Genomic DNA, 14,088 nt, shown 5'->3' with positions numbered 1-14,088 from the left:
CCTAAATACTAATTTTACCTGATTATTATGCAAGCAACAGCTTCAAAGTATTGAAGCAATGATCAACATTTTGTCGGCACGTATGTAGTTAAAGTGTGTATCCAAAGAAAACGGGTGGTGGGGGGTTTTGGGGGGGTAAAAACAGCTGACTGGTTTGTGTCGTGTGTGGTATGTAGACCAGGTCAGGGGTCAAGGTTAGGTCAGATCGCGTGAAGGATTGTGGTATAGATACAGTTATCACCGAGCTGCAGTTCGCCGATTCGGAGAAGACGATTTCACATTGTTCGGTTTCGTAGCTCCAGAAAAATAGATAAAGAAGATACCAAAGGAGATGTCCTACAGGTTAATCTGCACAGCGTGTTTCCAGTGTCTGCGCGAGGAAGCGCTGTCAAAAGCGCAGTGTCGATCTGGCCATCTGGCAGTCGTGTCCCCGTAAGTAGGCTACAGACAGACAGATCTAGATCTAGTGTCTCGCACTCTTGCACCATGTCACCTATGCTTACTGTGTGTGTGTATGTGTGACGGAGTGATTGAGTTTGTGTTACTGTTTGTCGATTTCTTACGTGAGCCTTGAAGGCTTCGCCTCTTGTTTCATTTAGTTTGGAAATGTCACTTCCTCCGTTAAAAAATGTGTTACGGATTTTGAATATTTTACAGCGGAAATGCGGAGTGAGTTCATTGTGTTTTGTTTTGATTGATGAGTTACACATGCGTATTATGCTGTCCTTGATTGAGATCATGTCGTACTGGTATTAGGTATCTATTATGAGAAGTGTCGTCAGTAAGTTCAAACAAAACACAATGTCTGCATGTCTATACCCTTAGTAACGAACCTATAAATGTGTTATGCTTTTTATATTTAGTCAAGTTTTGACTAAATGTTTTAACGTAGAGGGGGGAATCGAGACGAGGGTCGTGGTGTATGTGTGTCTGTGTGTCTGTGTGTGTGTGTGTAGAGCGATTCAGACTAAACTACTGGACCGATCTTTATGAAATTTGACATGAGAGTTCCTGGGTATGATATCCTCAGACTTTTTTTCATTTTTTTGATAAATGTCTTTGATTACGTCATATCCGGCTTTTCGTGAAAGTTGAGGCGGCACTGTCACGCCCTCATTTTTCAACCAAACTGGTTGAAATTTTGGTCGGGTAATGTTCGACGAAGCCCGGACTTCGGTATTGCATTTCAGCGTGGTGGCTTAAAAATTAATTAATGACTTTGGTCATTAAAAATCTGAAAATTGTAAAAAAAAAAAAAAAAAATTATAAAACGATCCAAATTTACGTTTATCTTATTCTCCATCATTTGCTGATTCCAAAAACATATAAATATGTTATATTCGGATTGAAAACAAGCTCTGAAAATTAAATATATAAAAATTATTATCAAAATTAAATTGTCGAAATCAATTTAAAAACACGTTCATCTTATTCCTTGTCGGTTCCTGATTCCAAAAACATATAGATATGATATGTTTGAATTAAAAACACGCTCAGAAAGTTAAAACGAAGAGAGGTACAGAAAAGCGTGCTATCATTCCCAGCGCAACTACTACCCCGCTCTTCTTGTCAATTTCACTGCCTATGCCGTGAGCGGTGGACTACGAGTATACGGTCTTGCTGCGTTGCATTGCGTTCAGTTTCATTCTGTGAGTTCGACAGCTACTTGACTAAATGTTGTATTTTCGCCTTACGCGACTTGTTTTTTGATTCCCAACAACAACAACAAAACTGTCGATATCATGCAAAATTAACGAAATGACAATAAACAGAAAACAAAAGGTAAAAATGAAGGTTGACTGCTGACCTTGGTATTTGCAAAGCAAAAGTACATAAACTGGATGCATTTATGGTTGTCAAGTGTATCGTCCAAAGTGAAATAGCCAACTTTAGTTCATTCCTTTTTGACTATATACATACGCGCCTGCATTAGCCAGGTTCTTGTACTGGGATTGACACTGCAATCACTCTGCCTAGTATTTTATATATATACATTGTTGCCTGTTTGTTTTTTCTCACCATGTCGAAATCTCCGTTTTCAGTCGATAGTTAAATTAAAAAAAAAATGAATAAAAGCAACAGCAGATTTGTCAAGACAAAGATTTGCCTTAAAAACAACAGACTGGTCCTAAGGTCAGAAAAGAACACTTCTCATACACAGCAACATATCATTTTATTTTGTAAATTAAATGAACAATTAGCGCACACACAGACACACACTCACACACACACACACACACACACACACACACACACACACACACACACACACACACACACACACACACACACACACACACACATGCACCAACAAAGTTAGTAAATATAGAAAAATAAATGAATAAACAAACAAATTAATAAATGAATACATATATGCATACATACATACATACATACATACATACATACATACATACATACATACATACATACATACATACATACATACATACATACATACATACATACATACATACATACATACATACATACATACATACATACAAACATACATACACACATACAGACATACATACGTACATACATACATACATACATACATACATACACATACATACATACATACATACATACATACATACATACATACATACATACATACATACATACATACATCTCTCTCTCTCTCTCTCTCTCTCTCTCTCTCTCTCTCTCTCTCTCTCTCTCTCGTGAAAAAACACCTCCCTTACCGTGCGTGGTGAAACAATGTCAATGGTGATCTGTTTTAGCCTGCTGTTTGGTTTAATTGCAGGTTTTGTAAAATTTGTTTTCTTTAATTTGAAAAGAAAACCCACACTAGAAGATATGAATGTTTTTCACAGATAACTTTTATTTCTTGTTGATTTGTATTGCCATTGAACTGATTATCTTTCATTAGGCTGCCCCTCTGTCCGATATTTACATAATGAAGTCAGATCTATCTCGTTTAATGTTTTTCAGTCTTATTTTTGTAATCCAGGTCCAACTGACCTATTTTTCTCTGTGTTTGGGAACAACACTGTTATATCATGGGGTTTTTTTCTTCAGCAGGTAGAAAACGTTTATTGTGCGTCATCCATTATAATATCATTTGCTTTTCTCTTGATAATCTTCGCTGATCAGGTCACAGAAAAAGTTTCGAACACAAGCCTTTTGGGGTGCAAGTATGCCATTTTTCTAATGTAACAAAAAAAGAGAGAGAGAGAGAGAGAGAGAGAGAGAGAGGGAGAGAGAGAGAGAGAGGGAGAGAGAGAGAGAGAGAGAGAGAGGGGGAGAGAGAGAGGCAGTGAGAGAGAGAGAGAGGGAGAGAGAGAGAGAGAGAGAGAGGCAGAGAGAGAGAGCGAGAGAGAGAGAGAGAGAGAGAGAGAGAGAGAGAGAGAGAGAGAGAGAGAGAGAGAGAGAGAGAGAGAGAGAGAATACAAAGAACGGAAGAAGTTATTAAAAACAATGTAGAACAAAAATGTCGAATGACTCGGTTCTATTCATTCTGATAATGTTCTGTTCTAGTTTCATTGCACCGCTTTCTTTTATTTGGATTCGTTTTCTCGGAACGAGATTTTATAGAGAAACCGGCACGGTTGGCCTAGTGGTAAGGCGTCCGCCCCGTGATCGGGAGGTCGTGGGTTCAAACCCCGGCCGGGTCATATCTAAGACTTTAAAATTGGCAATCTAGTGGCTGCTCCGCCTGGCGTCTGGCATTATGGGGTTAGTGCTAGGACTGGTTGGTCCGGTGTCAGAATAATGTGACTGGGTGAGACATGAAGCCTGTGCTGCGACTTCTGTTTTGTGTGTGGCGCACGTTATATGTCAAAGCAGCACCGCCCTGATATGGCCCTTCGTGGTCGGCTGGGCGTTAAGCAAACAAACAAACCAAACAAAATTTTATAGAGAGTGCTGTAGAAATGATGAAGTGTTGAGTAAAGACTTAATCTGACAAGTAAACACTCTTCGCATTGTTTGAAGTTGAAAACTTGAAACGACAGATTGTAGAATAAGAAAAAAAAAGTAGAAATGGAAAAAATATTAGAAGACGGTTGTATTTGAATGAACCAATGAAAGAAACAGCTCCTCGAGAGAAAAAAAAAAGTAAAAGATTTTGGCAAGCTGACTTGAAACTTAGACACAGTTTCATCAACTGAGCAAATAAACTGCTTCTCCAAGCAGACAAGGCAACAACTCGCTTCCAATCTCCTGCAACACGCACAGTTGTTGATAGAAACCCCCCAGCCGCCCCGCGCGCCCAGGAAACTGACAAGCAGGCGAGCGCGAGCGAAACACGAGAAGGAAATTGACTAGCTGACGAGCATCGCTTAAGCCCCGCCCACTAAATCACCGCCACTCGCTGCGCTCCGGCATCTCGCTCGCTGATTGGTTGCGAGGAGACAGGCCGGAGCGAATGAGTGACAGGTGGAGGCTCCAAGACGGCGGCGAAGAAGCGACAGGTCTTTTGAAGCGGCGCGGGTATTTGCTCAGATGCCGGATTGGGACTTTGTCGCGCGGCGGAGAAACAGGAAGGTGTGAAACGGCTGATTGCTGACGCTCCAGTCACAGAGCACGGTTCTTTAGAGAGAAGAAGACACAGTCGTGTAAAATGAACTGACAACTGAAGCTGTTTGCAACGTAAGGTGCACTCGGCTGTGGACTTTCACTCGGTCCTTTTGTTTTCTGTTTTCTCGCCGTCTGCCCAAGTCACGGTGTGTGCGGTGTTTTTTTTACCTGTGTTGTTGGCCGGTGTCATCTCGCCGCTGTGCCATTCTCTTTTGTCACACTACTCGTCAATGTGCCGCAAGAACTCTCTGCCACCACCATTGTCAGTGAATTGTGTGGAAGACGAGTTGAAGTTGATTGGAACACCATCGTGATTGACACGACTTGACAAGTAAGTATCTGTTTGTCTGAGTAATTCATTGATCAATGTGATTGCCAGGTACAATCGATTTTCTGTTGAGCACTCAGTGTTGTGATTCCGTTGTTGTTGTATATTGGGATTCTTTTATTCATTCGTTGAATAGCCGGTTTTCATGCTTGTGATGAGATGTTATGATCAAAACTTGAATCCATAAATGTGAATAACGGGTAAATATACTGGTAAATTCTCATTTTGGACTCAAGTTACACTGTCAGCTTAGTTGTTTCCTTTTTGGCTGTTCAGTTCTAATTTAATCCAATCGTGTCGTTATTAGGAGATACCCTAAACCATTGTCATTGGTACAGGGTATCCAAATACAGTCGTCAGGTGTATTTATTGGACAATTCATGAATTTATCAGGTGTTATCAAGAGTACTTTAATTGTGCGTCAAATGAGACTGAAAATAGAAAATTATTGGCTAGACTCCAGGCACAGACACCAGGTGTAAATATAGAGGAATTATTGTTTCTTAAATGATTATACCAATGTGTAAAACACTAGGCCCTGATTTGTGCGTGTGTATCATGCTGCAGTCACAGTATTTGATCTTACACTGATTATATACACAGGATATATAGATGTACTGACATGTAATGCAGTATAAAACGAATTGTTAGTTTGTTGACCTGATATTCAGACAAAATGTCAGTTAACCCATTGCCTAGGTTAAACATGTTTGTCTTCGGTGCAGTTATTCATTTATAAGGTCTTTAAATTTCAATCAAGTGTATCGTCGCATAGTATCGATGTGCTTGGTCATTAACTGAGTTTGATTAACAGTTTTTTTTTACCAGGGGATTCATTTTGTGAATTTTCCCAGTTTAAAAACAATGACTGCCTTAGAACTATTTAACTGATACTTGGAGGAAAAAAACACACACCGCAGAATGTAATCAGACGATGAGGTTGGACAAAAATTCACAACAAACACGTGAGAAATGTACTCATCATTTAGTGTATTGAAGCGATACTTGAAGAAACTGTCGATTTCACACAATAACAGAGCAATGCGGTTGACAACAAAGTTACAGAAAAACAAGCGAAAATGTCATAACTGTACAAGACTTACCAGATAAAGGAGAATCAGGTTCGATCTAAGTATTTTTCGCGTACATATCCTTTTTTTTTAACGTTCAAGTTTTTAGATAATTATTTATTTCACTATTTCTTTTGCTATTCTGTGTTGGTTAACATGTTACATACTATTACCTGTTCCCAAGTAAAGTGTTGAATTAATTAAGAGTTGCAATTATTCGCGTTGTAGGTCATCTCAGTGATTGCATTGACCGTGTCCTTTTTAGGTGATTGACAAGAATTGTATGCAATTGAGTGACAACCAACACAACTGGAAACTGATGAATTTCTTTTAAATTTGAATTTAATGTGCCTATCACTACAGGGATTGTTTTGCTTCGTGTAACTTAACTCGCATGGTTTCAATTCGATGTGCTCACCAGTGCAATACTTTTCTCATCAGGTGCAGAGCGACTCACCAGCTCACCATGGTTCACCTTCAGGGGGTGAGCAAGGATACCAAGGTCACAAGACATCCTTTCAGCATCAGCAGCATGCTGGGACAGGCCTATGACGACGACGCTGACGTCGAGAGCGAGGTCGACATCATGGGCGACGATGATGACGAAAACGAGGAGAGTCTTCATCACAGTGACGTCCGTTTTCACCACGCGCGTCACCTCGGTGATCGTCATCCTCTCAGTGATAAAGGGTATGACGTGGGAGTTGATAATCTACATCATCATCATCATCATCATCGACGTCATTTTGACGAGAAGAGTTTTGATGGTGATAGAACAGCACAAGATTTGCGTTTGAATGTTTCTTCGATGCATGGTGGCAACTCCAGAAACGATAGTAGCTTTAGAAGTGAAGGTAAACTTGGAATTGATAGGCCATATCATAATGACAGTCTCAGACTTCACGACGCGTCATCTCGGGGCAGTAGTGACGTCAGCGCTTTCAAAGACAACGTCATAACTCGTGACGTCAGCCCGTACCACCATGAAAACAGTTCCTTGTTAGCAGACTACAGCCACAAAGACAGCGACAGTGACGTGCCATCCTCGCCCTGCGCCGATGAAGATAGAAACGGTGTAGATTTTCTCCCACCGTCAAACGCAAATCGTAGTGAGAATGGACTCATCACAACGGAAAACAGTGATCACAAATTCCGCATGCTCGCTAACTCAGAAAACAAAGGAGGGATGGAATCGAACACACACAGCTACCTTCAGCAAGCCTCTTCGCCCCACCACGACACAACGGTAGAGGGAAGCGAGAGCGAAGTGTCGGACTTCGCCAAGGCCGAGATGTTCTCCGATGCTGACGTGCACTCCGGGGACGACTGTCCGAGCCACGCGGAGATGGAGGACGACGAGGAGGGGGGAGAGGTCAAGGAGAACGCGGATGGCGAAGAACCCTCCCCGGACTCCTCCACGGAGACGAAGGAAAAGGAGAAGGAGGGCGGGGAGAAGGAGGGGAAGGAGGAAGACAAGGGCCCCGAGAAGCCGCCCTACAGCTACAACGCGCTCATCATGATGGCCATCCGCAGCAGTCCCGAACAGCGCATGGCCCTCAGCCAGATCTACGAGTTCATCATGAAGAACTTCCCCTACTACAAGGGCAACAAGCAGGGCTGGCAGAACTCTATCAGACACAACCTCAGCCTCAACAAGTGCTTCATCAAGGTCCCCAGGCACTACGACGACCCTGGCAAGGGCAACTACTGGATGCTGGACCCTGCCTGTGACGACGTGGTCATCCGGGGCAACAAGCTGGGCCGCCGGCCAAAGTCCGTGGTGCGGACCAAGTGGAGTCACCTGTGGATGGGAGGCAGCCCCATGCAGTCCGTCTACTCCAGGTACGCTGCTCTAGGCGGCGGCATGGCCATGTACCCCGGTCACCACCCGCTCAGCCGCTTCCACCCCTACTCCCACCTCTCCCCTCACCCCGGTTTCTACCCGGCGTCCAAGCTGTCTGCTGCCTCCATGAGCGCTGCTGCCGCTGCTGCTGTTGCTGCGGGTCTGGGGACCTGGCCGTCTGCCGCTTCTGTCGGCTACCCGGGTATCGTGCCCAGAACTGCCGCCGCCGCTGCAGCAATGTACCCGGAATACGCTGCAGCTTACGCTGAGCACCTTGCTGCAGCCACGGCCCCGAAACTTTCCCCCAAAGCTCTGAACTTTTCTGTGGAGAAGCTGCTACAAGGAGGGGGAGGGGGGTCTTCGGACAACACGAGCACCTCGGCCTCTAGACCGTCAGTGTCCCCTCCCGGTGCCAGACCAACTACCACCACCCCTTCTTCAGTCTCTCCTCTGTCGTCGTCCCCCGTGTCTTCTTCCATCTCTGTCGCCGCTGCTGCCGCGGCCGCCGCTGTTGCTGCTTCTTCTGTCCATGGTGCCAGAGGGGTGCACGTGCGGGACAGGACTTCTCTCCTCGCTGCCGGCACCCACCCCTCTCATCTTTTTCTCTCGTCGTCGTCGGCGATGGGTAACTTGAGTGACTTTCATCTGTACCCACAGCTTCAGGCCGCGAGGAGTTTTCATCCTTCCGTTCTCTCCGCCGCCCACCACCCGGGCCACCCGTCGCCCCTACCCATACCCGCTGCTGCTGACCTGCACGCCGCAAGGTAGTCGTTTGAGGATGTAAAACTGTGTTGTTGGTGACCTTTGCTTTTGTTTTATGGCTGTGTACATGTGTGTTTGAAATCATGGCTGTTCACGCGTGTTGGTTTGCGTGTTTACGCGCTTTTCAGACTCCAGAGCCAAACGACACTCATGCATTTGACATTGAACATAATTATATAACGTGGTTTTTCTGTGAAGAGGACGAATTTTAAAAGCTGTGAGCCTGTTCTAAATGTTTGGAAAAAATCCCCCTTTGTCCAAAATGTAGCTTAGTTTCTGGTTCTTCTACTTGGTTTTAAACTAATATGAGATTTAAATCGAACAAGACACTTTTAGTAAGAGTACAGACATTGACATTTTGACGCTGCTTGTTATATTTTTTTAATATTTTATTATTAATTAATTTGTTTACATTGACAGGAGTATCACTTCTTGTGAACCAAGCCGGCCTGCATTTTTTTGATGAAACGTCGGTCATTAATGCAGAGTTGTTTTGGACAATTTGTACGATTATTGTGATGTGGACATTTGTTTTTTGAGTGTGCATGGACACATTTCGACTTGCTTTTTTCAAAACAAAAGCTTTCTGAGACAATTACAATTAGTCTGATGGGAAGCAGACAAGTGACAGGACTCAAAGTTGTGTCTTCTGGATTGAACTTTTGTTTGTAACAATTTTCATTGTATTGTTATATATTATATTCTGAAACCAGACTACTCCGGATTAGTTTAATCTGAACACATCGGCTTTTTTTTAATTAATTTTTTTTAAGGAAATGTTTTTTACTTTTTTTCTGGTACTGTTTGTTCTGTCTGCGACTACAAAACCGGATTAAAAAAAGTATAGCCTAAAAGCGAACAGTTGTCTTGGATATCCTGTGTAATGTCGAGGAATAATCAATAATTATTTTCTCCAGCATGCTTTTGTGTTGGACTGAGAAGAGTAAATGAATGTTCAACGGTGTTGGTGTCACCGATGCTTTAACACTGAGTTTAAAGTCCTTAAAATCACCCACATACTTATCACTGACTTATCAGAATCCATAGAATCTGATAGATTTTAGAAATAACAGTTACAGTTAAAAAGTATTATGGCTAGCGCCAGTTTGTAAATAATTATCAGCTTGTAATTCGTTTCCTTTTTTAATTTATTTTTAAGTCACTTATTTTATAAAGACTGTGTGTAGTATAGATGCATATTGATTTATATTTATAATTCTGAAGGCATCAGAGGTTTTTAGTCTTCTCTTTAGTTTAGTGTTAGATTCGCTATTTATTTATTTCATTATTTATTCATTTTTTTATTCATTTATTGCTTTATTAATTTATTGAATTTTACTGTCATCGTTACTCTCATTCATTCATTCATTTTTTTCTTATTCCTTCCTTTCTTCCGTCAGACATTCACTCATTCGTCCCTGTCTTTTTTCTTTTCTCAGTCTATTTCTCTTCTGCCAACATTTCTTCAATTACAAACATAGCAGAACTGTCTATAACCAGGATAACGGGTGGGTGTGATGACAGTCATATTCAGTGTGACATAGATTGATACTCATCATTACCTCCGCAGGGCGTTTCAACAGTATCAAGATCCACAAAGCACCCTTGATTACCTTGTATGACAGAGGAATGATAATAATGACTGCTCACTTTTGATTGAAAAGAATCATTTGCTAAATGCCAGCTGACTACGCAAAATACTCTCACAGTTATTTAAGTCAATTCTTCTTCTTCTGCGTTCGTGGGCTGAAACTCTCACGTACACTCGTGTTTTTTGCACGAGTGGAATTTTTACGTGTATGACCGTTTTTTACCCCGCCATTTAGGCAGCCATACGCCGTTTTCGGAGGAAGCATGCTGCTGGATATTTTCGTGTTTCTATAACCCACCGAACTCTGACATGGATTACAGGATCTTTTTCGTGCGCACTTGGTCTTGTGCTTGCGTGTACACACGGGAGTGTTCGGACACCGAGGAGAGTCGGCACACAAAGTTGACTCTGAGAAATATATCTCTCGCCGAACGTGGGGACGAACTCACGCTGACAGCGGCCAACTGGATACAAATCCAGCGCGCTACCGACTGAGCTACATCCCCGCCCCTGAAGTCAATTCAATTCAATACAATACAACTCCGTTAATTGCAGCGTGTAGATTTTGTAACTGCTGGAGGAGGCAGAACTGTTAAAGGGGATTTATTTGTTTGTCTCTGATGAATTAAATGAAGCAATCACCTCATCAAGCGTTGTTGTAACTACTGGTATTGATGTTGTAACATTTTCCATGTTTTAATGTTTGGTATTAGCAATTGATCTACAGTTATAACACAAATTCTAAGAATCAAAACAACATACCAAATTGCATCTTCTGCTAATTTTCCTTAAAATGATTTATTTTTTATCACTGAACTCACCACAATTGTCTTCTCATGCATGAAAAATAAATCATTTCAAGAAAAAATAGCAGAAGATTCTATCTGAAATAAAAAGGTACAAGGCGATTCGTTTATTTTATTTTATATAGGGCTTATTAACAAAAATCTGTTCACATTTTGACACTGATACAATTTTTAATAACTAAAGTCTCATAAAGCGATGATTTTTCCTTGTGTTTTTTGCATTATACGTTTTATTATTACTTGTATAAATAGTAATATTATTACTAGTATTGGTATTATTATAGCATGAAGCTGATTTTTTTAATCCCAATTCGATACATTTGTTTGTATTTAATGTACCAAAAGCAAATGTCACAGCCGCTGTCGTGTACATTTCTTAGAAATTGTCCGCATTATTAATTTAATAATTTAAGTCATTCCTTGACATTCTTTGCTCTATCCATCTGCTTGTCAGCGAAATAATTAAAGAAAAAAGGTGAGTAAGGAAAAACGAGAGAATAATTGAAACAAAAGAAAGACATACAGAATGGACATCACTGAGATATCCTTTAACTAATTACAGATTCAAGCAGTAAGCATCCTTTTTAGTTCGATCGTTACAGGGGGAAAATTGGTGCTACCCAGCTTGGTGCATTTGATGCTTAACACTTGACAGTTGTTTAAATAATGCATAGGTCTTACATCAGATAAAGAAATACGTGAAACCCTGTAATGTTTGCGAGGAGTCTTTTGTATTTTCTTTAGTTTTGTTGATCTAGTTTTATGATTATTTTATTTTATTTTATTCTTAAAACAAAAGTATATCCGACCGAAGCCTTTATTTTATGTTGTTACATTTATTTTCATTTATTTTCGTTCATATTATTGGACATTGATTTAGTTTGATCTTGTTATATTCATTTTATCTCAAGGCTTATTTACGTAAGGAGTTCGATTCATGCACACCAGATTCCAACCCTGACTTTTCTAGACAGTTTCTTTACAATTATTCACGGAGGCCCTCGGTTGTCCGAAGAACACATGAGATCTATTTAAATTATAAGTACTATTTGAAAAGGAGTGTAATTAGAAGAGAAACAACCAAACAAGGGCACACGATTTATTGACGTTTTTGAGGATTTGTTTGCAAAGTAAGGTGTCTTCATTCAAGCATTGAATTAATAAATTAAAAGAGTGGATGAGTACATAAAACCGATCAAAAAGAAAAAGAATACACAATAGGGTGCTAACTGCAATGGTGCTCTCTCTCTCAAAGAGAAAAAAGTAAACATGTAGTATTATTGTGCGCGGCTATAATGCTTTTTAACTACACTCTTTTAGTTACTGTTTCTTGGATAAACGCGCTCGCTCTCTCTGTCTCTCTCTCTGTCTCTGCCTCTGTCTCTCTCTCTCTCTCTCTCTCTCTCTCTCTCTCTCTATCTCTCTACCTCTCTATCTCTCTCTCTAAAAGAATGTTAACAAAGTTTGCGAATTGAGTGAGCGGGAAAGCTGCAGTTGATGTGTGTGCAAATTTAACAATATTGTAACATTTATATCAACAAGGGAAAAACCATACGATTCTGTTTGCGTGTTTATTCGCGTATGATTGTTCAACCATGCAATAAGAATTTTCTTTAAAAATTATTTCATTTGTCACCATGGCAGAATTGTGGCTAAGGACGAGTTCTCCCTGATCCCCCCCCCCCCCCCCCCCTTCAACATTATGATTGTATCCCAAAGATGGACTGCGTATTGCGAACATATGATCGACTCCTCTCAATTACAAGATTGAATTTCATAAAACGTTAACTTTGAACTACTCATTTGTTTGTGTTGAGAGATAATGTACCAGCAGCAACTTGTACTTGCAGATTTATCATTTCTGAAGAGTTGGCTTTGACAATCATTTTTTTCCTACCTTTTTTTTTTTCACCAGACACCACCGTTTACTTTCTTCATTAGGGCTTACCACTGGAGGTGAAAATGAAAGTACAGGCTTTAACAGGAACGCGAATATTTTAATTGATATCATCATGTAACTTATGATACAGTCAACAGAGATCAATCACATAACCTGTTTACGGTTCACAGAGTGCTATTATTCATGTTTTTTGTGAATATTTTAATTGATATCATCATGTAACTTATGATACAGTCAACAGAGATCAATCACATAACCTGTTTACGGTTCACAGAGTGCTATTATTCATGTTTTTGTTAGGATTATATCGAGTTCGAAACGTAATGGGAATCAGGTATCATGCAGGTTATTTTGAGTACCTGAGTATTGAAGATTGATCTTTGTCGTCTAATTCATGGATAAGAGCAGCTCTTATGTCCTATTTGTTTTTGGCCATGTTACCTGTGTGTAGTTTTGTATAGTGTACATTTTGATTATATAAACAATCCATACATTTATGACCACTTTGTAAGAAGGTTTTATATCAGAGTTTGATTTTGCAATGGATTTATAATTATGTACATATTATATCTGTATACAGTTCGCAGTTGTCGTTTTTGTATTTACTGTGTAGACATGTACATTATCGTAGGCTATTTTTGCGTCCACAGTGATTGTACGTGTGTATATAAATGTATATATAATTTAACTGTTTTGTTTATATTGCTTTGTGTATTTTTGCCACATTAAGTACATTCTTCGATCTGTTGGAACAAAAAGTTTGTTTAACAGTTAAAATAATAAACCACAATAAAATATGATTTGCATCACGCTTGCTTTCAATCGTTTTTAATTTCCTCTGTGAGTGAAGATGGAAAGTATAATTATACCGTATTCATGTACAAAACTCAGAGAGAGAGAGAGAGAGAGAGAGAGAGAGAGAGAGAGAGAGAGAGAGAGAGAGAGAGAGAGAGAGAGAGAGAGAGAGAGAGAGAGAGAGAGAGAGAGAGAAGAGAGAGAGAGAGAGGCACAGGCAGGCAGACGTGCAGGCAGACAGACAGACAGAGAGAGAGGGGGGGGGGGGGGAGGGAGGGGGGGGGGGGAGTTTATGTGCTCCTGACTTCATTTTTAATTTCATATATACTTTTTTATGAATTCATAATTTTGTGTAGATGTTTATTTTCTAGGACTCGTATTGTTTCAAAGGAAAGTGTCTTTCCATCGTGAGTAATGTGGAAATAAAGTACTCTCTCTTCTTGTA

At 40.5% G+C, this 14,088-nt stretch overlaps 2 protein-coding genes and 1 long non-coding RNA gene across 9 annotated transcripts in view; all 3 read left to right on the top strand.

Moving 5' to 3' along the window:
• LOC138953604 (uncharacterized) overlaps nucleotides 1-14,088 on the top strand; it is a 313,259-nt gene that overhangs the window by 89,293 nt on the left and 209,878 nt on the right. The gene's annotated exons all lie outside the window — the stretch shown is intronic.
• Nucleotides 1-14,088, top strand: part of LOC138953005 (uncharacterized) — a 79,763-nt gene that overhangs the window by 31,301 nt on the left and 34,374 nt on the right. The window lies entirely within an intron of this gene.
• On the top strand, nucleotides 4,491-13,255 carry LOC138951960 (forkhead box protein G1-like). Its single transcript, XM_070323528.1, has 2 exons — nucleotides 4,491-4,879; nucleotides 6,388-13,255. Exon 2 carries the CDS (start codon nucleotides 6,413-6,415, stop codon nucleotides 8,555-8,557), a length of 2,145 nt encoding a protein of 714 aa, XP_070179629.1. The 5' UTR covers nucleotides 4,491-4,879; nucleotides 6,388-6,412; the 3' UTR covers nucleotides 8,558-13,255.

The sequence above is a fragment of the Littorina saxatilis genome, linkage group LG17 (assembly GCF_037325665.1).
Source record: "Littorina saxatilis isolate snail1 linkage group LG17, US_GU_Lsax_2.0, whole genome shotgun sequence".
Classification (NCBI taxonomy): domain Eukaryota; kingdom Metazoa; phylum Mollusca; class Gastropoda; order Littorinimorpha; family Littorinidae; genus Littorina; species Littorina saxatilis.
Note: the sequence above shows the minus strand (reverse complement) of the source record. Positions and strands in the feature narration are given on the sequence as shown.